Source organism: Melospiza georgiana, chromosome 6, assembly GCF_028018845.1.
Source record: "Melospiza georgiana isolate bMelGeo1 chromosome 6, bMelGeo1.pri, whole genome shotgun sequence".
NCBI classification, from domain to species: Eukaryota; Metazoa; Chordata; class Aves; order Passeriformes; family Passerellidae; genus Melospiza; species Melospiza georgiana.
In genome coordinates this window covers 41,514,699-41,539,289 of record NC_080435.1, presented here as the reverse complement: position 1 = coordinate 41,539,289, position 24,591 = coordinate 41,514,699, and the positions used below count along the sequence as shown (strand labels likewise).

Here is a 24,591-nt window from a genome sequence, read left to right as displayed (position 1 = left end):
AAGGCAAGAAAGGCAATAAAGTTCCTCTCCAATGAAATGGGCTTGCTGAACTGTATCCCTCAGGTCTCCTTCCCCAACTGACTACCAACATACCTGCCTTGTTTCCCCAATAGTACTGTCACCATCCTAGGCTCATGAGAGCCAATGGGCAAACTGAACAACAACATTTCGGGAAACTGAAAAACTGTTTTACCATGCACCATTAACCACTACACTGCACACATTGACAAAGACATAATCATTCTGTAAAAATAATTAGCAAACATCCAATTGACGTAACTAGGGAAATCACCAATTTCAGATACTTGGTTCCTCACAAGTGTCTCAGAAACCCCCTTATCATAACGAAAAGACTGACTACAGTTAAGCTATGTGACAAAGAAAATCCCATAAACATGGAAGCAGCAGCACAGCACATGCTCTTCAGTATAAAAGGTCAGTTCAGATCAATGGCCCAGCAAACTGACTATCCTGTCTGACATGTTTCAGAAGATGAAAACAATTTTGGTTTCCATGCATATAACAAACGTCTTATTGATAAGGCAAATAATTTTTTATTTCTGTAAGACCTAGGGATCTATCATTTGCAAAATGCTCATTATTCTGTCTGATGAAACTATGGCCTACTAATTTTTCAGCCTTAACAGTATCTCATTTTGGGAAGTTTCAGAAGGTAAATTCTGTGACAATAACTATTCACTTTTACTATAACTTTTTACTCCAATATCTTCCTGCTAAACTGAATATCCTCCTCATATTACGAGAAACGTGAATAAAATAAACCTTATTTACCTTGTCTTTCGTTGCTCTATGTAATTCCTTCACACTTATCTCCTCCCTCAAAAAACTTTGTTTTTACCATCTCATTAAAACAGCATTTGCAGTCAATCATTTTAAACAGTTATTTTTCCTAAATTCACTTTAGAAATGTCACCCAGAAGTGAAAACAGTTTTGAGGGAGGTTGTAATTGGTGCTTACACTAAACATAATATATTTTATCTTGTTCCTTAAACACACTAATCATTTTTCTTTGCTGATTTTACTGCTTAACTCAAAACAGGTATCTGCACTGAGTTTTCAATGAAATAATTTTTTTTCTTCCCTAAAGAAATAAAGTTTAGATTAATCATTCAAGAGGTCAAAATTATTGCTTATCATATAGTCAGTTAATTACAAACACTGAACTTCATCTGCCAGTGTCTTGCCTAATTAAGGCAGCTCTTAGATTTCTACTAGTTTTACTCATAATAATAAAAAAAAGAATGGAAACATAGTGACAAATTACCAGGAGGTAGGCTCAAGTTTAAGTTTACAGCACACACCTAACTTCATTGTAACTGAACACGAGACTCTTGCAGCCCACATTACACTGAAGGTAACAAGAAATTACCCCATGTAGTAAAAATGAGCTGTACAAACATGGATGAACACTACAGAGTAGTTCACCTACTGTAAATTCACACCCTATATTACCTGGCAATAACTTGCTTTTAAGCTCATTCTTTAAGTAATAAAATGCCTTATTAATGCCCTTATGAACCCCCTCCTTACAAACCTGTAATTTTACACTGGATCATGTACATCCTGTATTATGCATTTTCAGTTATCCCCTTGCTATGGCAAACTGACTATTATTTTTTTTGTTTACTTATCTGTTTTTGATCTGTAATAAAACTTCCTTTATCATCCTACAGACACCTGTCCATCTTAACAGTACTTGAAGAAAGCTTGTCAAAAACCTTTTTGGAAGTTTGAATATGAACAAGCTAAACCGAGTGCTGTTTTTCTCAGTTCAAAGAACTCTAATAGATAGTACATAACAGATAGGACATAAATAATTACTGACTTTCTTTTGGCCATTGGAGATCAGATACCTCCTTATTAGCCTACTCAGCCCCTGCCTTACCAGGTTAATACTGGACCCTCAAAGGCACATTTACCACAGAGATCTCTGTTGCTTGCTCCCAGACACACTGGGTAGCTAATGAGAGGGACACCCTTCTATTTTCTGATGCTGTAGAGTAACTATAGTCAGACTGCACATACTGCAAAAATCAGGCAGCGTCTGAAATGTACAGTATGGACAGAGGTACCTAACTCCCACTGCTGTCATGATCTCAAAATGAGCTTTTTTATTAGACAAAAAATCAAAATAGTAGAAATACACAACTTAATGAAAGGCAAAGTGTTCCTACACACTTCGTGTGACTGTCTGTGAGGACTGAAAACTGAGTACAACAGAACAAAACTGCACATCAGTAAGGCTTTACCTTCCTACATCTCCATCTCTCATATGCTAAGAATTGTGTATGTTATGAGTATCTGTGTGAAGTTCCTTTCTGATCTTTCAGAAGAGAATAAAAAGGTCCAACAAAAGAGAAAGCTGATGTAAACAGAAAAATCTTGTTTTCTTCAGAGAACAGATCTTAAACACCTTTTTCAAAGTTCATCAGATACTTAAAATTTTCCCTTTGGACATTAGTACTTTAGTAGTAAATAATAAAGTAGTATCAATAATATCAAAAAAATTATATCAATTAAAAAACCTCAACAATAAACTAATTAAATACATAGACTAGAAAACAATAGTTTAAAAGAGGAAACACAAAACAGGTGCTTTAGGCATGAGTAGAAAACAGTGAAGAACAGCAGGGACTGGAGAGGGACAGAGGTGGATTCCCAACCAGAATGACACCATTCCAAGCACAGCTGCTGAGGCTGCATTCTTGGGAACCCCAGAGACCCACACTACTGTATGGATACCAGAAGCAATTCTCACAAAAACAGGAATGGAAAACAAGCTTCCCAGCTGCTCTTGGAAGGAGGCATGTATTCAGAGCACCCCAGCCTACAAGACACAGCTTGGTGCAACACAGGGAACCAATGCATTCAACTCTCACATAGAAGTTCTTGCCCTTGGGGGAAAAAACCCAAAACACACAAACCAAAAATCCCCACAAAAATACAGTCCACAGCAACACCAGTATTTTCAAGTCACTCTTTCATATACCCCCTCCAAATAAATGGTCCTATCTTATCATGAAACATAATTAAATCCATATATCAAGTCCTTTTTGTACCAGCCAGGTACTTTCCAGCAAGGTAGACTAACTCCAAGTTTCTGGAATGGCTTTAAACAAATGTACTATTTTTATTATTAGATAAGTAATGTTCTAATCTTCATGCCAATTTATTTAAGACTGCTTTTTAAAAAAAAATACCATCATATTTCAAGTTGTTTAAAGTGGTTTTACAGAAGTGAAAAGGGGGAAAACAATTCAGAGTTTCCTGTCTAGAAATGTATAGAAAAGTAATGCCTTGTTTAATTAAGTGATCCTGATATGAGCCCTTTCTCTCCTCTCCATTTTCCACCCCTTAATTCTCCTGTCCTAAAGCCATCAGTTCCATAACCCAGAACCCTCAAACCCTCCCATCTCAAGCCTTTCCCTCTTTCATCTCATACCAATAGTCTTTGACTTCCCAGTTCTCTCCAGGTGTTTACTAAATCCTCTCCCACTTGTTTCTCTGTCTCATCTGTCCTTGCCTTCCCCCTTGCTGGTTCAGGCCAAATCCTGGTCTGCCCAAATCTAAAACCATGTAGCACACCCAGGTAGCTTCAATAGTACCTGCTGTTCTGCAAATCACTTTCCAAACTGCCAGCCTACTCTGCAATTCCTGCACTTCTATTGACTCAATGTCCCTGCTTCCAATGTACATCCATGCCTAGCAGTTCAAAGTCAGATATCCTGGTTCCAGGTCCCTCAACAATAAGCCCAAGCCTTGCTGCCCTACTATTGTGTTTTATTGTATGCTGATACCTCTTACTGCCCCTTGTTGTCTTGGCAGCCCTGTCTTCTCACAAAATCCCTGGGCTCTTCTTGCAAGACAGGATTTAAAATCCAGGCCGGATCAAAAAATAATCAGAATGACTCTTTAACAACTGACAGAAGAGCAAAATATGTCCATGTGAAAGAAAAAAAAAAAAAAGCAGAAGTAGTAACTGCATGCTTTAGTTATTGTACACTGGGCCTTGCAGCTACATCTGAACCTTACAAAACATCACTGTTTCAAGTGCGCTTAAAAATAATGGTCTCGGTTTAGAAATTGCTATGTGCCATAAATTCAGTACTGAAGAAACAGATTGCCTTAAAAACTATTCTCAACTAAATTCAAATTTTCATACTAAGCAAACTTCAGATTCAGATTTCATCTTTCCAAAGGCATAATTTAAAAAACAGAGCCAGAAAAATCACAGTAGAAAGCAGATGTCTAAAACTGAATGGACACAGGCTCAGGAAGGAAATTTTTTGTCAGATAGAACTCCAGCTCTAAACTTCTCATTGGCTTAAGAATTCCTTTCTACACTGATCTTTTTCATGACGACAGAAGATGACAAAGACATAACCCAACATGTTTCTATATTTCACTACTGAAACAAAGTCTGTGCAAACACTGCATAGTTGAACACAAAATAAAGCAGAGTGACAAAATCAGCAGTGTCTAGGAGCTGAGTGTCTATTGTCTGCTTGTTGCAAAGCAAATTAGCACCATCATTTTCCTACTATCCAATTCCCACCTCTTCTGTGGGTAAGTATCTTGGAAGAATCCAGAAGCAAAAGCAATGCAGACACATTTACTGCAGCCAATACATTTCCAGGCTATCCATGCACTTCACAGCCACTTTCACTCCTGAGTGTACCCACAGAGACTGACTGCTGGCTAAACAGGTTTCAGCTGCCACCAGAGTATATGCTCCTTTGCCACCCAACACAGCTGTGCTCAGGAAACTGCACCGGCCTTCCCATGCAGATCTTTCTGAATTCCCCTCTTAACTCCCCCTTTTATACTTTGTAATTTATCTAGGAGTAACTAGCCATGGTAGGAATACAGGAGTTTAGGAATAATTTCATTTTTGCAGCTACACAAATGGCTGCAAGCAGAAACAATGAGTTCTCTAGACCGACCTAACAAACCACAAAGTTGAAGTGGAATGGCTAATGAATGACTTTAGGGAAAAAAAAAATCAATTAACTTGTTTTTCAAAATTCTTTTCCGGAAAGACTGAAATGAAATCGACACATTTCAATTTTTTCCCCCCGAGTACTTGCTTAGATAGTATCTTCTATCCAAGGAGGTAGTTTCCATCATACACTTAGCTTTCAACAAATCAGCATTTCCTGAATGAAAATGTTTCACCATCAAAGTTTTTGAACAGTTTTACTGACAATATTTCACTTAAAACCAGCTGAGAACCAGACTGATAGCTCTAAGTATTACTAGACAAGCAAACAAGAACAAATTGTCTAAATAGGATCTGGCCTTATGCAAGAGCAGGCCTCAGCACCACCAGTACAGCTGGCGCTCACAGACTCTCCTGAGTCCATCAACAAGATGAGACTTTATTATTTGACATATTCTTTAAAAATTAAAGGCCTATCTGCAAAGAAAAATCTATTCAGCTTCCTAAAGTTATAAATGTAGCCCACATTTTAAAATATATTTCCAATAGCATAACTAGTTATTCAAAATCTAAACATAATAAAATTGAAAGAAGCAAATACCAGCAGCTGTTGCAACTATTAAACATGCCTCAGAAAACTCAGGAAAATATAACCATTAAAACAGTAATTCCAAAATACAAGAATCAAACTAAGACATTCAAATCCTCTGTCTCCAGCAAGTTACAGAAAAAAAATTACTGTCCAAGGCTAAGTGCCTATGCTAGAAAATCTGCAGTTGGCATTAATTAACTGAGAAGTGTTCAACTTAAACACCTTTGATGAGTTCAACTATAGCATCTTATAAAGCAAGAAAAATGTTTCTGTGTAGCCATTTAGGACATAATTCAACATGAAACAAGAAATCAAGTGGAATGCTACCAGAACTCAATCATGTATCACCATGTTTGACAAAAGGATTATCATGCTAGTAAGTATTTCATTCTGTCTTTACAGTGTTATTGGAATATAGAATTTACATCAGAACCCATTCTGCAGACTTTCATTGCCAACACTGTAATGACACACTGGAGGAACAAGGAAGCAAACTGCATGGAAGCACAAATCTGAGAAGACTTTGGTCTATTATCTAGTAAGACAAAGCACAGATTCCATTTTTTGTAACATATTTTCTAATCCTCTGCCTTTTCTCCTATGAAATGACTTCAAGACATTCTTGTCAACTCATAGAAAAATGCAAATTTTGGTGACTGTAAACACTTTGAAACAACAGGTCAGAGATGAATTTTCACGACATTTACAGCATGCAGCCTATCTCAGCCAGCCTAGTGCTCACACAGAACTTCTCCCTTGCACAGGGACTCTACTTCAGTGCTTACATACCTGCTGTGTAACGAGACTGACGTGGCTTGGTGGGGAATGCTGGCAGGCTGCTTGTTTTTCTGCCAGCTGCTGCAGTTCTGCTGCTGCCACAGCGTGCCCCTGACGTTTGGCCTGGGCAGGGTGCTCTGCATCCTTGTGCATCCTGGCTGAGCCCATGCACGGCCCGCTGGAGCTGCGATGGAGACCTACCAAACAAACATTGCAATGTGCTCCATGAGCAAGTCAGACCCTCAGCCTGCTGATCACAGACACACAAAAGCAGATAAGACACCAAGAATAATACAGAATAGCCATATTCTGCATGGGTATTGCCCAAATGAACAATTAGCAATTCCAAACCCGTATGCTCTTTATTACAATGTATCTAATGGCACCCAATTCCAGAGATGTTGGCAGCTGTTACCCAAGTTAAAACTGCAGTTTGCCCTTAAAACCAAATGGATCTCTTTAAGTAAGCTACTCAGTTAGGAAGTAAGATGTATTTTAATGCTTGAGGGGTTGTCGATATATACACAGCAACCCTAGCAAATATGTGCTGACCCTGACACACAACCTAGAACAAATAAATACTATAAAAATACAAAATTAGTATTATCAGGAATCACAACTGTTAGCATGTATGTGGTTCCCAAAAGTTTCCCAATAGATTACAGTCTGCATGCAAATTCCTACTGTTTCTACTATGCTTCAGGTTCTTTACACTCTCAAGCTGCATTGCTTAAGTGAGTACTATGACAGCATGATAGATCTCTACATTTTGGTTTTGGGATACCCTTGGATATGGCAGTGCTAAAACACCCTAGAGAACGAGATATTGTAATGATTCATTCAGATCCTTTTCTGGAGGTCTTGACACACCTTTAAGTATTCAACACTTATGAGGCTTCATTACAATATTTCTCTTTTTGATAGACAACCAGAGTACTAAAAACAGCACATAGACTGAGACAGGACTTCTGCTAATGAAAACAACCTTAAACCCACTAAAGATAGATGAACTCAGTAGCATAATAAAGAAAATATACAATACTTAATTCCACAGCTCTTTTTGAATAAGTTCAAAGGCCAAGTTCAAAGCACAAGGCTGAGGGGAGACCATATCACTACAACTACCAGAACAGAGGTTTTTTTGAGGTAAAAGTCAGCCCCCTCTCCCAAATAACAAACAACAGGACAAGAGGAAATGACCTCAAGTTGTACCAGGGAAGATTTAGATTGAATACTAGGAAAAAGGATTGTCAAGCACTGAACAGGCTGCTAGGTAGCAGCTGAGTCAGAAACCACAAAGATACTTAAAAGACATGGAGTAAATGGAGCTCTTAGGAATCTGGTTAATGCTGGACTTGGTAGCATTATTTGTTTGACTTGGTGATCTGAAAGGTCTTTTTGAACCCAAATGATTATATGATTGCCTGTTCATTTGGTCAACAAAAGGGCATCTGCCTATCAAGGGCTGCATCCTGTACTCCTGCTTTCTGTAAGAAATTTAGCACCATCCAACAACTCAATTCTGGAAATGTAAAATTTCTACGTATTCCACAACAGAAATTTACACAGTCTCTGTACTGAACTAGCAGGTTATTATGAATCCCAGAGCACTCACCTATTTTTGCAGAGGGTATTTGGGACAATCTTTGGCTGTAGATTTGAACAGCTCTCTGAAAAGATGAGAATGGGCCAATGGTGTAGTTACCAGAACGACGATGTAACCCTGCAAGGCTACAAGTCTCAGTGGACACTGAGTTTGTGAGGACAGAAGAGCTGTCAGGAGCTGTGCTCTGCAAGGAGTGCAGTGGGGGTGGGGACTGAATCAGTCTGGGACCAGCTGGAGGAGCCGGCAGTGAAGGCTGACCAGACACCTTTGGATTTTCAGAGGCTGCAGGCTGAGATGGCATGCAAGAACTGGAACTTCTCTGCAACGTGGCACCAGGAACAGAGGAAGAAGCATCAGGAGGGCTGCACTGAGGTAATTTCACTTCGGCATTTAAGGAGAAGGTGAGTCCTTCTGCAACTATATAAAGATAATGAACATACTATATGAGGAAAATCTGCTTTTTAGGTCCTTTGATAATATCAACACATCAAATGCCTGCACTCAGACCCACGGAAGCCAAAATGACCTCATCTACCGGCAGAGACAAGAAGAGGCTCTACATGATAAATACCTCCTTTCAAAGCCTGCCATATCTAGATCATCCCCCCCAGGGAGGGGCAGCTAACTCTTTGCCACTACCTACTCTGCAGTATCTTGTGTTTAAAAGTACAAACTGGGCATTCGGATCTCTATTTGAACCCAAAGGTTCCAACCTTTCTTTAAAATAGTATATGCAGTCAATTTTTTTTTAATGATTATTTAAGTCAGTTCACTTACAGCTTGATTTAGATTCTTTGGGTTTACAGCCTTTTAGTGCTCCTTCTGCAGACAAATCTGCAACTGAACTTTTGGAGTAATCACCTTTTATGTTTTTCACCATCTCAGGATGCTCTACAACAAAATCAAGGAGTTAGGAAGTAGAACAATGCAAATCACTAGAACAATGCTGCAGAATTTACCCTTGCTGTGATTGACTTTATTGCTAATACTTCCTGTAGACCACAGAACTTCATTGATGACAATTATGCTGTCATGTGTAGTAGCATGGACTACTAGATACATATGGCTAGCACACTCTTCCTTCCACAGAATGTGCAATTAGGCTCAAATATACAGTCTCTGCCCTCCAATGGATACACTCACTGCAGGCAGCAAAATTTAAGATCTTGATTTCATTAATCCCTTACTTTGATTTCAGGATTCTCTGTTCATTTCAATTCTTATTGCCTTCAGTTTTCACGTTTTCAATTCAGTCATGAAGTACCATATCTAACTCCTTATAAATACCAGTCTAAGTTCAACCCATTTCACTTCAGGAAAAGAAGGCAGTAGTGAAGCTACTCTAGTCTTCACATAAGACTGAGCTAAAAAAGAACAAAAAAACCAAAAATATACATAACCTCAGAAAACCCGAGTAATATTGTGGAGAGGTGGTTTTCTTTTCATAGACATAAGTTAAACTAGATTTGTCTGGACAACATCATCTCAGAACTGCCTCCAAAACTTACCACCTTGGGGCTGCTTCTCTAACTGGTGACTGCTGTTGCTGTGTTTTGTGGTTGTGGATTTTGTTCCTAGGAAGACACTTGCTGATTTGTTTTTCTGTGTGTAAAAAGTCAGTACTTCCTCCAGGTCACTTTCACTGCAATAAGGAGAGAAGAATGGATGCAGAGTGAGGACACAGCTTTTCTGCATTCGTGTAACAATCAAAGACAATAAACAAAAAGGAAACTGAAGAGTGGAGTGGGGCAAAAAAAACGTGACACTTGACAAGCTAACGATTTGCTCAGTTCTACAGGGTAAGAGCAAAAGGAAGGCAACATGCCCTGGTTAAACCTGAGATTCCCACTAAAATACCATCTTCTTATGCAGTAGGAAATCCAAGGCATTCAGGAGCCCTCCCAGGATAAATAAAGAGCAAGTGAATACTTTGAACACATCTGGGGAGATGAGCTCAACATGAGAGATTCCATTCACAGCTAAATTTGTCAATCTTCTGCAGGTGCTCTTTAGAATGAGCAGCTATTTTCTCATGAGAGAATTCAGCACAGTCTCTGTTTTATAGTCACCATTAGTAGTTTCTGTTCAGCAGTAGGGGGAGAAGAGGAAAGAAGGCAAAAGCTTGTTAATTAGCCAAAACTGCAGGACAACCAGAACAGTCAATATTTTTGGGAAACTCACAAAACTCACATATGTTTCTCATTTTCCTTACAAGAACAAAGTGGGACAGCCCCAATATCCTAAACATCTATTGGTCCCAAACCAGTATCAGTTACTTGGCCATTCTTATTAGAGCTTGTGCAAGTTGTAGTTCTGGTTGTTTCGTATCTGAAATGGTTTCCTTTTGCTTTATAGTGTTGCCTCAGCATCAGCAAGTAGCTGTATGGCATGGCAAAGACCAAAGCAAGTACTCTAGTGCCATCAACACTACAAGAAGATGTAACACAGGAGTATAAAGCAGCAGAGCAGCAGTTAGAACCTTTCAAAATATCCTCTGAATATCACAATTGTAACTAGCCTTAGCTAGCTTAAGCTTTGGTAAAAACCAGGTCTAAAGCTGATACACTGAAGTTTGCAGTATGCCCTGAAGATCCAAACTTCACTTTTATTCTGGGAGGAAAAGTGAAAAGGAAATCCAAGAATGAGAAGTTGTATGTGGAAAGCTGCTTTAAGCTTTTAAATGAATTTATCAGTACGTATGTGTTTTTACAATGCACTGAGGATGTTTAGAATCAGTGGTCATAGCATACATACAACTAAACACAATCACATCAACGTGATACCAAAGTTAGAGTCAGTAAGACCATCTCAATTAAGAAGCAACATTTATTACCCCATTTTCTCCACTGTTGCATTCACTGCACTGCAGAATGAATACATGAAGTGGAAATCTATCCCCTTTGCTTGGTTCCAAATGACTTGCTCACTGATTTAAGTTTGAAGCACCATGCCAAGTAGTGTCAGATATCAGAGTTTTCAAACACAGCTCATACTTCATAAGAAGCAGAAAGATCATCCCTAGAAATCATGTGATCATGGGCAAGCTATTCTATATCACTCACTCACACAACCCAGCAAAAATCTCCAGCCCCAGCCTAGACTGTGCATCCGGCCATGATGGCATGGTAGTCAATAATATCAAAACAGAAGAATTTGCAGATCAGTTCCATGCAGCTATCTCTTATCATTTCTGTTGCAAAAGGGAAAATTACCTGCCTGGGACACAACAGATATTTAATGGCCAGAATGTTCAGAGACCCAAAAGCCTGGGCCCACATAATATGCATTTCTAGCAAGAGCAGTAGATCTATGGTGTATGGCAGTCAGGCATCTTTATCTGAAGATTTTTCTGCAATCCTGTAAATCTGTTGCAGTAATGACTCCATCAATTATATTAGCAAAAGGTAAAATACTTGTTTTCATAAGAATGTATCAAGACAGACTGTGAAACCACCTGAACTTAGGATGCCTCAGCTACCACCCACTTCTAACAATTCACTATTAGTGCTATCCAAAGAGAGAAAGAAAGAACACTAACAAGCAGTCACACAAAAGAAGTGACCATAATCTTCACAGAAAAAAGAAGATGAACGTGGAAAAGGCAGGTAAACTCTGTCCAGATATTGACTGGGGTTCTTGCCTATATAGGCATGTCATATATTGACCAAATAACAGAGTCAAGAATAATTGCTTTTTGTCCTCAAGAATCAGAGATTTTGAAAACATAATTGTGGTTCACTGAATAATTTCAGACCTCTCCATAGTTAGATAGTTATAATACCATTGTTTTTCACACAATGCTACAGGCCCTAAGGAATACTCAACTATTTTCAAAATATGCTTCTTAGCAGACTTTTTAAAGTTTAAAGCAGAGAGGGCACTGATAGAAAATGCTGCTTTTCCATTGTGAAAGTAACTGCTTGAACTGAACTGCCTTAGCAGACCTAACTCCCTTCTTTGCTCATCTCAGAAAATCCAGACCTGGAAAATTCCTGAAGAGAGGCAGCAAGCATGAGATTTGTTTCTGAGAGCAGAAACTTGAGTCAGAGCTGTAACAACTGTTCAACCACAGCAGCTCCAGATCATCTGAGCAGCAGTTCTAGTTTCACTCTCCTTCTGAAGTACTGCCTTATTTGGTCCAGCATCAGAGGAGAGGAAACCATTAACTCACCAGCAGCAGTTTGAAATTTACAAAGGCCAGGGCAACCACTGCTGTCCTTTGGGAAGTGAACTTGATGGTCAAAACATCTACTGTATGCTCTTCCCTATGCACCAGATGCTCATGTTACAAGTGTTTGGTTGCTGGAAGAGACAAGAGAAGACAAGCTCTCTGTCCCTCAGCAGGAAAAGGTCCTACAGTTAATAAAGGTATGTAGAGGCTTTAGATCAATCAAATCCTCTTTAGAACAAGGCTTCAAGGCTGAAAGATCATTTCTCAAGGGGAATAAAATCTATTCCTACCTTGCTCTGGCAATGAAGTTCTCAAAATCTTGAGGATTCACTCCCTCCTCCTCTTCCTTTTTTGATTGTTTCTGAACCATCAGCTCTGTTTCCTGTTAAGAAGCAGTATCAGTAAGTGTCTCTATGTTCCATGGCATAGCTCCCAGAATACAAAATCCAATTCCATAGGAGCTAAGAAAAAAAGAACATTGCTACATGCAACAACATGAATAAATATAGACAGCCCCAGAGACAGCATCCTAAGCACACACTAAAGTCCATTCCTCCACCTGATACAAATGAACCGCTGAGAAAAGATCAAGTCTTCAAAAATGTGTGCTGTTCCTTCAACTACACTCTTTGCTAGAACATAAGGAAGTATGGAAGGGAAAAAAAATTAAATCATTCATTACAGATATTGGGTCCCCTCTCCATTTTGTTGTTCCTGCCACAGAGCTCCTCCAAACAGCTTTTATCAATGCATTTGTCCCAGAAGTAGACAGACAGAAGGAGGGAAAAAGTATAAAATTAATCTTAAAGAAACTGAAGGATGTCTGTAGAAAAATCAACAGATTTTCTACTATAAACTAGTAGTTCTCTTGAGTTAATTTCTTCTGTCAAGCAGCAAATTGAGGGCTTACAGACATACCAAAACCCCACTGCTTTAGCAAAGACTAAGAAAGTAAAATAGTACAGCCTATGGCAAATGTGCCTATACACTGAAATATACTGGAATAAATGATAAGCCTTTGTGGGTGAAAATCGGAGCAAATTTTCAAATACAGTCTATTTTACACCAGTAGAACAGATTGGCACTAGAGGTTGGATTGATACAAACATATCTGTTCCTTAGAAAAACCTTCAGACCTGTCTGAAATACCACTACCAGTTTAAAAACTTTATCTGATCAGACTTGACCTCCACTTCATTTCTTCCTGTTGTTACCCTGAGCATTCCCAGGAAAAAAGGGTCAGGTACATATTTTAATACATAATTCAAGACAGGGAAGTTAAAGTCAGTTTGGGACATCTTTACCATTTACTACTTAAGTAAATGTCTGGATAATATGTGATGGGTTTAACTTAATTTACTGGAGCTGTATTATTCTGTGTCATTATAGCTGATATACAATGGCAAGTATTGAATTTGCCATTTAATATATTAAATCTACTCATATTAAAACTGAAGTTACAAGTCAATGAAAGAAGTCTGTATGCTGGAATCCGAAATCAAAAAGCCTCACAGCCTAACAGTTTCTCAAGGGTTTAAACACATATGCCCTGAAACCTCAAGTGATATGTTCTCACTTGTTTTAACTGAGAAAATATGTTTATGCACTGATTTATTACCAGCTACAAAGCTTTATTTTGTGAATTTACTCAAGAGTTAGCAGAAAATCCTATGTTTGAATACAATTTGAGTGGAAATTATATCCAAAGGCAGTTGCATTCTTCACTCACCACAGAGCCACCCAAGTGCTTTGTGGTTCCTCCTAACAGAGTACTTCAGTGAGCATTAGGCATACAAGGCACTCCCTGGAACAGACCTGGTTCAATACCAACCTTGATTAGACAGATCAAGTTACCAGATGTCAGTTCTGACAAGGCAATGTAAGTGAACATCCTCTCCTAACGAGTAGAAGCTTGAAGGCCTCTGTATGGCTGCCTCTGAAAGCTGAATTTCAATTACCCTTGTTCTAACACTGAAGAAATGCTAGGGGGCAAAGGAAAGGGGAAGCTGTCCTTGCAGGAGGAAGATTAGGTTGAAACCACTATGTTAAAAACAACACCACCTACATCTAAAGATGTGAAAATTGTTTAAATTAGGACCCACAACTCCTTTACACTGAGCATGCAGAGTACATTACTACAGATATGTAGCAGTCTCTCAGTATAGCAAGTAAATAGTAAAATACATATTTCATGCTGTTCTGCATAAAACATCTTTAAAGAAGCCCCATAAAAATAAGAAGTGGGAAGAGGCATTACAAAGCATTAGAATCAAAGGCAAGGCAAAGAAAAAGCACACTGCCAGTTAAATTCCACTTCATTTCAGCACTTCTTTTTATGCACATAATTACTGGCCTGCACATATTATGTAATAATATTGTTGTCTATCTGACAATTTCAACAAAGTACCATTGTTGGATGCACAGCTGCAAGCAGATCATGTAAATAACAGAAGAGTGCCTTTGAAATAGCCTGCACGAAACACTTTGTAAGAAGAAAAGAGAAACCAAAGAACCCATTTCAAAAAGTGTAAGTCACCTTGTTGTAGCAGATGATGAACTCGCCCAGCTGGCGAGCCAGGATGCGCCGCCTGTCCGTCAGTCCCACGTGACGGCTGGGGAGCAGCAGCCTCAGAGACGGCCGCAGGTTGCTGGCAGCTCGCTTCAGAAAGCGGATGATGAGGTCCTGCAAGCAAGAGATGGAGTTAACAACGTGCTGTCTGCAAGGTGTGGGGAGAAGAGAATAGAGACACTACATCAGCTAAGGACTGGCAGGAACTATACGCATTGTCCTGAGAAAATGAGCTGAAACTGGCAGGCAAAGGCATTCTGCAACATGCACCTTTAATACAGCCCTATAAATCCAATGTGAGGGAGAAAAACAGTGGTGTATCTTGGCTGAAGTGGGTCAGAATTTTGAACACTTAGGAAGTGTTTGTCTCAAAAGCATAGCAGATAAAGGAAAAAATAACCAATCAGCAAAATGCAGTGACACACCTGTAAAGTCCAGTATCTCAGGAGAATGTTTCCAAAATCCCACATGCAATGTGTTAAAGGTGGCCAGTGGAAAGTGCACTGACATAAAACTCTCTCAGCAGTACCACAGTAAAGGGGATCTTGGTCAGATATCTCCACTGCAGTGGGTAGCCCCATTTCATCATTTTTCAACTACGTGCTATTGCCACATCCTCTCCACAGCACTAGATGTCTACATCTATAGCCATGTAATTCCAGTCCCTCACCAGGTCTGTTTGACCTCTGGTGGGGGAAACATATGGCAAGGCAGATCCTAAGGCAAGATGCATCCTGTGGGTGTTTTGAACCCTTTCTGTCTTGCCTCTGGATTTGCTTTTGCTCAGGAGCTCTGCTAATGCATAAATGAGCAGCCTCACAGCCAAACTATTGGATTTCACAGCTCGCCTCTCACTGCCATTACTCCAGGCTGGTTTGATCTGTTATTTTAAACATTAGTCTTTACAGTACAGCAGACAAAGTGACTCTCAAAAAGCCCGTTTTAATTTCCACTTGGAAAGAGCAGAGGTAACATTTTCCACTGAGTTGAATGATTATTCTTGACACACAATTTTATCTCTGAACTACATTTTCCCTGCAACACACACTCAGTGAGAATATATGCAGAAAGCTCAAGAGCCTACTGTACAAAGCTCTTTTAGGAAGGTTTGTGAAAGGATCCGGGATTGCTGTGCTTTTTAAAATGCATACATATCAAACACAGGACTTCAAAATACTGCCTTGAAAAGTCTATCACTTTTGCTTTCTATTCTCACTGGCTTTTACTTTAATTTCCTCTATCTAGAATGCAAGTAAGATTCATAAACACAGATGTCTGGATATATTACAACAGTACATAAGAGAAAAAGCTTAACTGGGTACCTGTTCTATTTGAATAGACGAAGGCTTTGCTTAATGCAGCACAAACCAGATCCTAACAAATACTCTCAAAGAATCTTCTAGAGAAGAATTCAAGAGCAGGTAAGCTCAGAAATCTCAGCATGAGATCTGAGGAGCCTGAATGTCAACAGAGTCTAGTCATTAAGACCTGTCTATCATTGCTCTGAGGTCTGTTAGCAGTCCTACCACATGGGTATATTAAAAATACAGCACTGGCAGCCAGACAAAGATGAACAACCATCATCACAGCTGGACTTCTGTACTTGCAAGAATAGGAACTGACTTCAAATGTCTCAAGGTAGATTCCAACTTGGCTTTTCAGCCTGGCCAACACAAAGCTTCTTACCATTTGCTCATCCTCTTTGGCAACCCAGGCAGGATTCTGGATCTGTTCTCCAGCCTCCTTCGCCAGTCGGAGCTGAACGTGCCGTAGATAGGCAGAGAAAGCTGCACGAGCTTGAATCTTGCTGGGGACAAAAAGAATCAACCAGTTGTCTTCAGAACAGGAATGGAAAGAGTTACAGCAGTGAGGCACAGCTTATGAACCAAAGTACAGTCAGCAAGGTCCTCCTAAGTGCAGTAATGCTGAAGCTCAAAGAAAGGAGAACCCCTTCACCCCATCAGCATTTTCAAGCAGACCTTCAGTTCACCAAGATGGGGTGCTAGGTATTGCAGGAGGTACACAAGACAATACACACTCTCTCAGACAAATTCTAAAAATGGAATGTTCTTCCTGCCTTTTACAGCCTTGGTTACTCTCCTCTAAAAGCCAGTAACGTGGACATCAGCAAAACCGTATTTTTAAAACAAATTCAAGGCTCTACTGGGCCTCTGTTTTCACAAACATTTTGAACACCACAACAACAGACCATAAAATAAACAAAGGGCTTGGTACTGGTGCCAGAGTTATAACAAAGGCCCTGTAATTCCCATTAGAAATGAAAGAATTAAATCTGTGAAAGTGAGCTCTTCCCCTGCTAGCTCAGGGATACAAGCCAAATTTCATTGAGCAAGGCACCACTGAGGAATGAGGGAACATCAGCAAAATCTGCTGTGCAGCTGGCTGAACATGTTGGGAAGCTGTAAGCATGAACTGAGGAGAAGACTGGGAGGGACACAGCTTCTCATTCCCTTGCAATAGTAGCCACTTTAGTATATGCATCTGTTGTGAGAGAAACTGCTGAAAGCTCTGCCTAATTCTGTTCATTGTCCTCTTGGTGCAAACCTTATCCTCAAACATTCTGCTCTCCCTCATTGTTTTCCCCACAGTTGCTAGAAGCTTTTCATAAGGATATAGCAGCAGATTTGCCTTAGTGTCAGCAACAGATTTCCCTTTCTATCACAGGAAGTGTCCTAATATGCTCTGTAGAATTTTAAATTTCATCTTCAACAAACTAGAGTTTTGAACCCATTACTTTCCTGAAATATTATTCCAGAACTTACTGTTCTAATAAATAGGAATCTCCTTTCTGCCCAGCACAGCTTCACTTATGAGCAGATTATAATTGCTTGTTCTTTCTCCAGCATTGTCCTGTACCTTAAATATAATCCCTGACAGATCTCCCACCTTGAATGTTTTTGTTAACAGAGTTAAATCCTTTCATAGTTTTCCTTTTATTAATGTGAACTATCCACATTTGCCAGTGTCCTCTATAAAAGCACCCACAATGGTGACATGATGAGACCAGCAGCTCACCTCCACCTGTGTTCCACTCACAATTTGCCTTCCATGAATATGGGTGATACAATACTCCACATCAAGTCTCAGAAGTATGTCAAGTGATAAGCCCTGGAACACATTTGGTGTTTTCATGCATGCATGAGCTAGGACTTCACAAACTTCCTCTGATCAACCAGCATGCAAGATATTTTTCCTTGTAATTAATTTCTAGTTGATGAACACCCAGCTGACAGAACTTCTGGTGTAAATTATTAGTTCTTATAAGCATCCCGTTGTACTCTGTGCTACTGAATTTCATCCTAGTTATATTATTTATATCCTCAAGGTCATCCAGTTTCTCATGCGTAGTGCACTACTTTTTTCTCATGGTAATAACTCCCAAATATTTTCTATCAGCAAATTTCATTAGCACAGCTGTATATTTTGTGGCATTATTGAATTGATTATATAATCAGCCTCAGACGAATTCCTGAGGAACCTCACCATATTTTTTCTACTTGTATTCTGCTTCTTACAAATATTCTCACATGCTTATATAGTCCTTATGACTCCAGGGACACAAGTCCTTGAAATGCTGTTAAAAACTCTGTGCAGCAATTAAGTCTTTCTGGCTTATAGGTCTAAAAATTTCAGGAACATTATGTTAGTGTTACACAGAAATCATACCATAGCAACACTCAGAGAGATCAATGCATCCATTTGGGTAAGAATTGAAACTAAAATAAAAAACAGTGGAAGTATCCATGTATCAGCTTAATCATCAACTTTTGATGCTTTTGGAAGGTCACATAGAGCCAGAGAAGGGCTAAACCAATGACAAGTACACATCCTGTTCATAGCTATACTGCAGCAACTACACATGGTTACAATTTCTGCCTTCCAGGAACTTCAGTGAACTCCAGAATGCACAGCAGGCCTTATAACACCTCTGAGCTCTGCGTGCCACTAATCACTACATCTACCTTTTCTTTCTACATGTGTGGAACACTGGGAGAACTCTCCGAATCCCTGCTGAGAACTGACACTCTCTACATCAGGCCACCACGTATCAGAAAAAGCTCTCACCTTGGCTTTCTAGAGCTGCCAGTTTTGGTGTAGGTACAACTCAAACATCTCATGACCAGTTCAAGATTTCTGCTTGGTAAGAAGCCCCCATTATCAACATCAGCACAATAATACAGGTCTTTGCCTGCACCTGAAATTTCTGACTAAAAACTACAGAAGGCTTTTGTTTAACACTGTCTCTCCTTTTGTGGGGGTGATATTGAAACCTGAGGCCTTAAATTCAGAAACAAGTAACTTGCTTTTCATTTTACTTCCTTGGGAATGGCAGAGCTGGGGGAACAGGTTTTCTTTGAATATAATTTCTTTACCAGTAACACCCAAAATGTGGAAGGCAGATATTTCCTCATCAGGCTGACTAAAGGAGAGAAAAGTCCTACCACTTACAAAAACTGACTAGAATAGGCCTGGTTTTTCTTGGAGGAAAATTTTATTCAGCTCCTCTGCCTGTTGAGCCCATAAGCAAAGCTTACATCAATGACATCCCAGATGGGGCCAAGCCCAACACAATCTCAGAACAAGAGGTCACCATAAGCCTTATACCCTTCTGTGGGGAATCCCAACAGTGCTGGGTGCTGAGCAAGATTCTGCCAGGAACATCAGACAGAGACTATGTTCTTGGCAGGAGTCAGTTCTATATATATATATAGATATAGACACAGCACTGCTATGTTTATCCTCAAAAGAGGTTTCAGAATCTTCCCTGTCACAGCAGCAAATGTCCTTCCCACAATAAGACATCAGAACAATCCCCAAAGCTATTGAATAATTCATAGTTTCTCCCAGAAACTAAACTAAGAAAGCAACAACAAGAAACATTTTCTCTACCTCTATTTTTCACAGAAAACATAACGCTGCTTCTTGTCTAGAAGATGTGTAGTCTTCCTACTCAGGTATATATAACCATCCTTTTTTTTTATATTTTCTGTCCATCTGCAATTAGACAGTTTTGCTAACCACATTCAAGGGGAGGACCGTGTTTCAAAACAGCTGGTTAAAACCTTGCTTGGTGTTTTTCTATAGAATCTCCTCCAGTACATCTCATTTTTTCCAAGAAAGAGCCATGCATCAGAAGACACTCTATTCCACACCGTCCTACTCAACAACATGCAATGAGATGTTTCAGTAATTTGTCATTCTCAAGTTACTTCCTAATTTTGCTCTCAGAAGGCCATGACCTTGAGCAAAGATTACTACCAGAGGGAAAAATTCTATCATCAAAAATAAAAGCACAAAATGAGAAAAGTAATTTTACAGAGAGACAGCACTGAGATACTCCTATCCAACCCTTCCTGGATAATTTAATGTACATTTATAACCACCTCTTGGCAAATGCAAAGAATGAGAAGAAAAAAAAATAGAATTCAGTAGCAGACATCCTGCATTAAGGCAAAGAGGCATTTTAGAAGCCTGAGCTGACAAAGAACAGCTTACATCATCAGATCAAAGAACAGCAATGGAAACTACAGGGTCATGCTTTACACTGATCCAACAGGTCAGGCACTCGGGTAAACTGTCAGACTTTGCAATGGTCTCCCTTCTGTACCAACAAGATGTTAAGGCAGCCCACAGTTAGACAAAAATCTAGGCCCTTTTCTAGGGCCTTCTTATCCCTTCACATTCATAATGTGCATCCTCTATATTTTAACTCTTATTAGCTTCAAGTCAAAACTAGAGGCAATACGCAGAAAATTCTCACCTCAAATTTCCTTGATTTTGAAGAATCTGAAGCAAGTTAAACTGAGGTTTTGAGTCTGGTTTTTTCAGAAACAGCTTTTCTCCATTTCCAGTTTTTTTGTTATGTTTTTTTGGTAACCTCTCCTTACAAGCAGTTTTCACTGAGTCAGAGAGCTCTGGCTTGTTTTTCACCGGAGTGTCCGAAAGAGAGCAAACACTTCTATCTACGTCTTCATCTTCATCCTCATCCATCTCCTCTTCCTCCTCATCTTCTGTGTCGGACTTGAGGGACAGCTTTGTTGGTTCTGATGTGCCTGTAGTAGAGGAGAAATCACTTATGCTGATTAAGAAAAAAAGAAAGTGGAGAGGACTGTCTACTGCTCACACCCTTTGGTTTAGGGGTAAACTCCTTTCTGCTAGGAGGACAGAACGCTGCCATCTCAGAACACCATCTTAATTATGACTGTTCTATGTTATTCTGTCTTTCATCTTGTACATCAGTTGAGAAGTCCATTTTCCCAGTATTACAGAACACAGAAGAACACTAAGATTCTTGTTTTAGCCTTACAAATGAAAAAAGAACGCCCACACAAAATCAAAGAGGCAAAGACATTTTCCTCTATTTTTATCCTGATTCTTACATACATACTGACATACCTACACCCACACTTGATATATATATATATATATACACACACACACAAATTTTTGTATGCTGTGTGTCAAATAAAGCTACAAAAATCTAAACTTCCACATGAGCCAATAACAATCATAGAGCTTAAGACAGCAGCAAAAACCATCTTATAACATCCAATCTCTCCTACTGCAATCAGTACCATACAGCTACTAGAAAGAGTTTAGATAAAGGCAGGAACAGTCACTTGTGGGGATCATTCATCTCTGTACCCCTTTAAGTTTTTCCAACACCAGCTTGGATAAGGACTTCTGTTCCCAACAGCTTAAGAGTCACAGCTGTCTAGGAGAATCAATCTGAAAGATCCCATCTTTCTCTGAAAAGCTGAAGAATTACAGAGGCACACATACTGTTGAATTCTTTACCCAAAATGCAACAAACAAGCTCATCTGTAAGTAAGCACTGTTTACCTTTAATCATACACATGGAAGTGTGGGAAGGTGGGAATGAAATTCAAGGCACTAAACAAACAAGAAGCTCAGAACTAGAATGAAGTGAAAACTATTAACTATTTGAAACAGAACAACCCCATTCACACACATTTCAAATGAAAAAGTCCTTTGCTTGCCTTTTTTTTTACCAGCTGCTCATTTAAAACTCTAGCCATGCATACCTAATGCTCTTGCCTGTGCTGCTCCAACCTTGCCACGGTATCGCTGCCGCTTCCGTAACTCCAGTGAAACGAGCTTCCTCTCATAAAAGAGAGCATGAGAGCCCACAATTTCCATCCTCCTATCCAGCCTTCCATGGAGACCTGCTCTGGGAAGCACAGTACACAGATATCCCTCAGTCACCCTTTATCTTTCTCTCCCTGATAACACAAGAGACCAAACTTCAAGAAACATTCTTGCTGATACACAGAAAAAATATTTACCATCAGTCTAACTCTGCTCTACTTAAGCCTGTAAATGTTTGAAGAGAGTCTTGTATGTACTCCACAGAACATCACCTCTCAAAGCGCCAAGACACACTCACCTAGTGTCACACTTTCATCACTGAGCAGCCTCTGCCCATCGTGCAACAGCTCAGGGCACAATTAACATTGCAAGAGTACAAAATAGGGAAGGGGAATGGAAAGAGAGCATATTTACATGAATCTGGTTGTTTGAACCATTTATGTAGACAGCTTGCTCTTCACTGATCAGATAAAAGCATTTTAACATAATAAAAGTGGAAAATGCCAAACTTTCTACAAGTTCGACCTAAGACAAGGGACGAGGAGCCCTGCCAGATTCCAGAAGGGAAACATCAAAAGTAACAATTTTCTGCCAGTGCACAAAAATCCAGAAAAGTGCTCCCCATGATATAAGTGTAAACAAGCATAGAAAATGCTTATTGTTTCATTTATCTTTTCAGTTCTAACAAAGTGAATATATGAGTATATGAAGTCCAAATCCTTGTGCATGACAAGATCTTTCAAAGAGAGCTCAATAAGGCTTATCAATATGATAGGAATACCAAAATGAGAAGTGTATGAGGAGAAATTTTAACATCCAATGAAAACATGAGCTCTCCATATCTGGGTATATTCTTTTTGCACTGTATTTATGTTTCTAAAGTTATTTTCATGGATTTTCAGGAAAGGCGTTGACTCACAACTCGGAAGATGAAGCTAAGGAAATCTAAATTTGTAATAAATCCTACAGAGTACAAATTATTTCATTAAGAAGCTATTTACCGGGATCTTCCAGTGAGGAACTCTCTTTTCGTCTTGCTCCTACATAGAGAAAAAGGTCAAAAATTACTCTGCATACCAGATCAGCCTTGATTAAAAAGCCTCCCTAGTCTTTCACATGTACAATGTAAAGACCATATTTACAGAATTGCTTGTGAGTTCTATCTCAAAGAAGAAAAAATAAAAAGGGCTACAAAAGAGGAGCCCTGAGCAGCTGTACTACAATTGATGCTTGCATTTGTCTGGCTTAAGCTGGAGAAGGCATAATTTAGAAGAACTCTTTAGACACATCCCTGAACATACACAGAGAAAAAAAATTGTACATCACTGATGTTGGAAGAACTTCTGTAAATACTGTCTCCTTCCTCAGTCACCTTGTCTTTACTTGGTAGTTACTTCATAGTGGATTTCAAATTTGCACAAGAAGAAATGCTGATAAGGAAGGGCATTAAACACACAGTGAAAGACACTGCATACAACTCTCAGTGGAAGCTCAGCTAGTGGCATGAACTGTTCCCACCGCCACCCAGAAAAAGAATCATCAAATCATGACTGCACAGATCAAAACAGGGATACTAAACCATTGGAGAAGTCAATTTCAGGGCTTACTGTACATGAAGACAAACTTTAATGTGATTTGAAATTTGAAACAAAAGGTAAGCCAGGACCACCTATAATCCTTTCATAGAGAAAAAAAATCATATAAGAGCTTGAAGTTTTTTCATGCCTATGGTAATATTAGTACTCCAATGATTCCCATGTCTTTTGAGTACTGTCATTTTTGCCCTTGGTTTCAGAAATGCAATACAAATATATGACCAACAATCATTTGCACACTAGAAAAGAGATGCACAATTATCAGCACTCCTCTAAATCCCAGACTTGTGTTTATAACACTGGATAAATGAGCAATCAATCCTTTTTGTACTGTTTGTGCCCTTTACCTCTCTCCCAAACAGAGAAGCTTTCTACCTGTCCTTAAACAGACGTGTAGCCAGCATGTAGTTCATTGATGTCTTGTGCTCTAGAAAAGATCTAGGAAAAGGAAAAAAAAAAAAAAAAAAAGAGGATTATCAGGACAGCTCAACTCAATGAAAGGCAGTACAGTGCAGAAATAAATGGCCTCTAAAACATATCCCAGAAGGGAATTCAGACAACATGGTGCACCACAACAGAAAAGACAAAAGGAGGAGAGCTATCATTTCTCAGCTGAAGTTCCTGGTGATGCAGGAGACAGAAAACATTACAGACTGGAAAAATAAACATAGAAAATTGTAATATAGTATAACTTTCAGAAGGAGTGAGTTCTATATGGCATTTATGGCCTAATGACAAGAGTACACAGTGCACAGCTTGAGGATGTAAAAGTAGATAGCAAAAATCTGAAAGGAAGACATTTTTATTATAACAGAAAAGCAATACCAGAAATAATGTCCAACAGCTTTCCATGGGGTGCAGTTATGCAAAGCAGCAGCTGATCCCTTTTTCTGAACAAGGGATCAGAAAAAAGAATATTCAAGGCTAAAGTAAACTTTGCCAAAACTTTTAATACCTCTTTTAAAATGCCAAGATAGCTGATCTACACATTTCTAACATAGAACATCCCTCAACATGGAGCAGCAGTGCCATCCTATCAGATTTTTATTCTTACCCATAAAGGTCCCATGTTAATGGGGTAGGGAATATCCGGATGAAGCCTCCTCTCCGTTCATTTTCCTCCCTCACTCGTCGAAGAACTTTGATCTGATTAAAAAGAAAAATAGAGAACAGTCAGCAAAATAGATAA

The 24,591-nt window shown here is 39.2% G+C and overlaps 1 protein-coding gene across 3 annotated transcripts in view; it reads right to left on the bottom strand.

The window, feature by feature from the left end:
- Positions 1 to 24,591, bottom strand: part of TTLL5 (tubulin tyrosine ligase like 5) — a 132,495-nt gene that overhangs the window by 67,555 nt on the left and 40,349 nt on the right. For all 3 annotated transcript variants that reach the window (XR_009114530.1, XM_058025396.1, XM_058025397.1), the window contains 12 exons: positions 24,457 to 24,548; positions 23,778 to 23,840; positions 22,809 to 22,847; positions 21,744 to 21,889; positions 20,459 to 20,750; positions 16,363 to 16,483; positions 14,644 to 14,790; positions 12,398 to 12,489; positions 9,445 to 9,578; positions 8,714 to 8,827; positions 7,946 to 8,353; positions 6,343 to 6,527 (listed from right to left, as the gene is read on the bottom strand). Coding sequence is in view for 2 of the 3 variants with exons in the window: in XM_058025396.1 (XP_057881379.1) it covers positions 6,343 to 6,527; positions 7,946 to 8,353; positions 8,714 to 8,827; positions 9,445 to 9,578; positions 12,398 to 12,489; positions 14,644 to 14,790; positions 16,363 to 16,483; positions 20,459 to 20,750; positions 21,744 to 21,889; positions 22,809 to 22,847; positions 23,778 to 23,840; positions 24,457 to 24,548 (1,833 nt within the window). In the remaining variant the exon portion in view is untranslated. The remainder of the gene's footprint in view (positions 1 to 6,342; positions 6,528 to 7,945; positions 8,354 to 8,713; positions 8,828 to 9,444; positions 9,579 to 12,397; positions 12,490 to 14,643; positions 14,791 to 16,362; positions 16,484 to 20,458; positions 20,751 to 21,743; positions 21,890 to 22,808; positions 22,848 to 23,777; positions 23,841 to 24,456; positions 24,549 to 24,591) is intronic.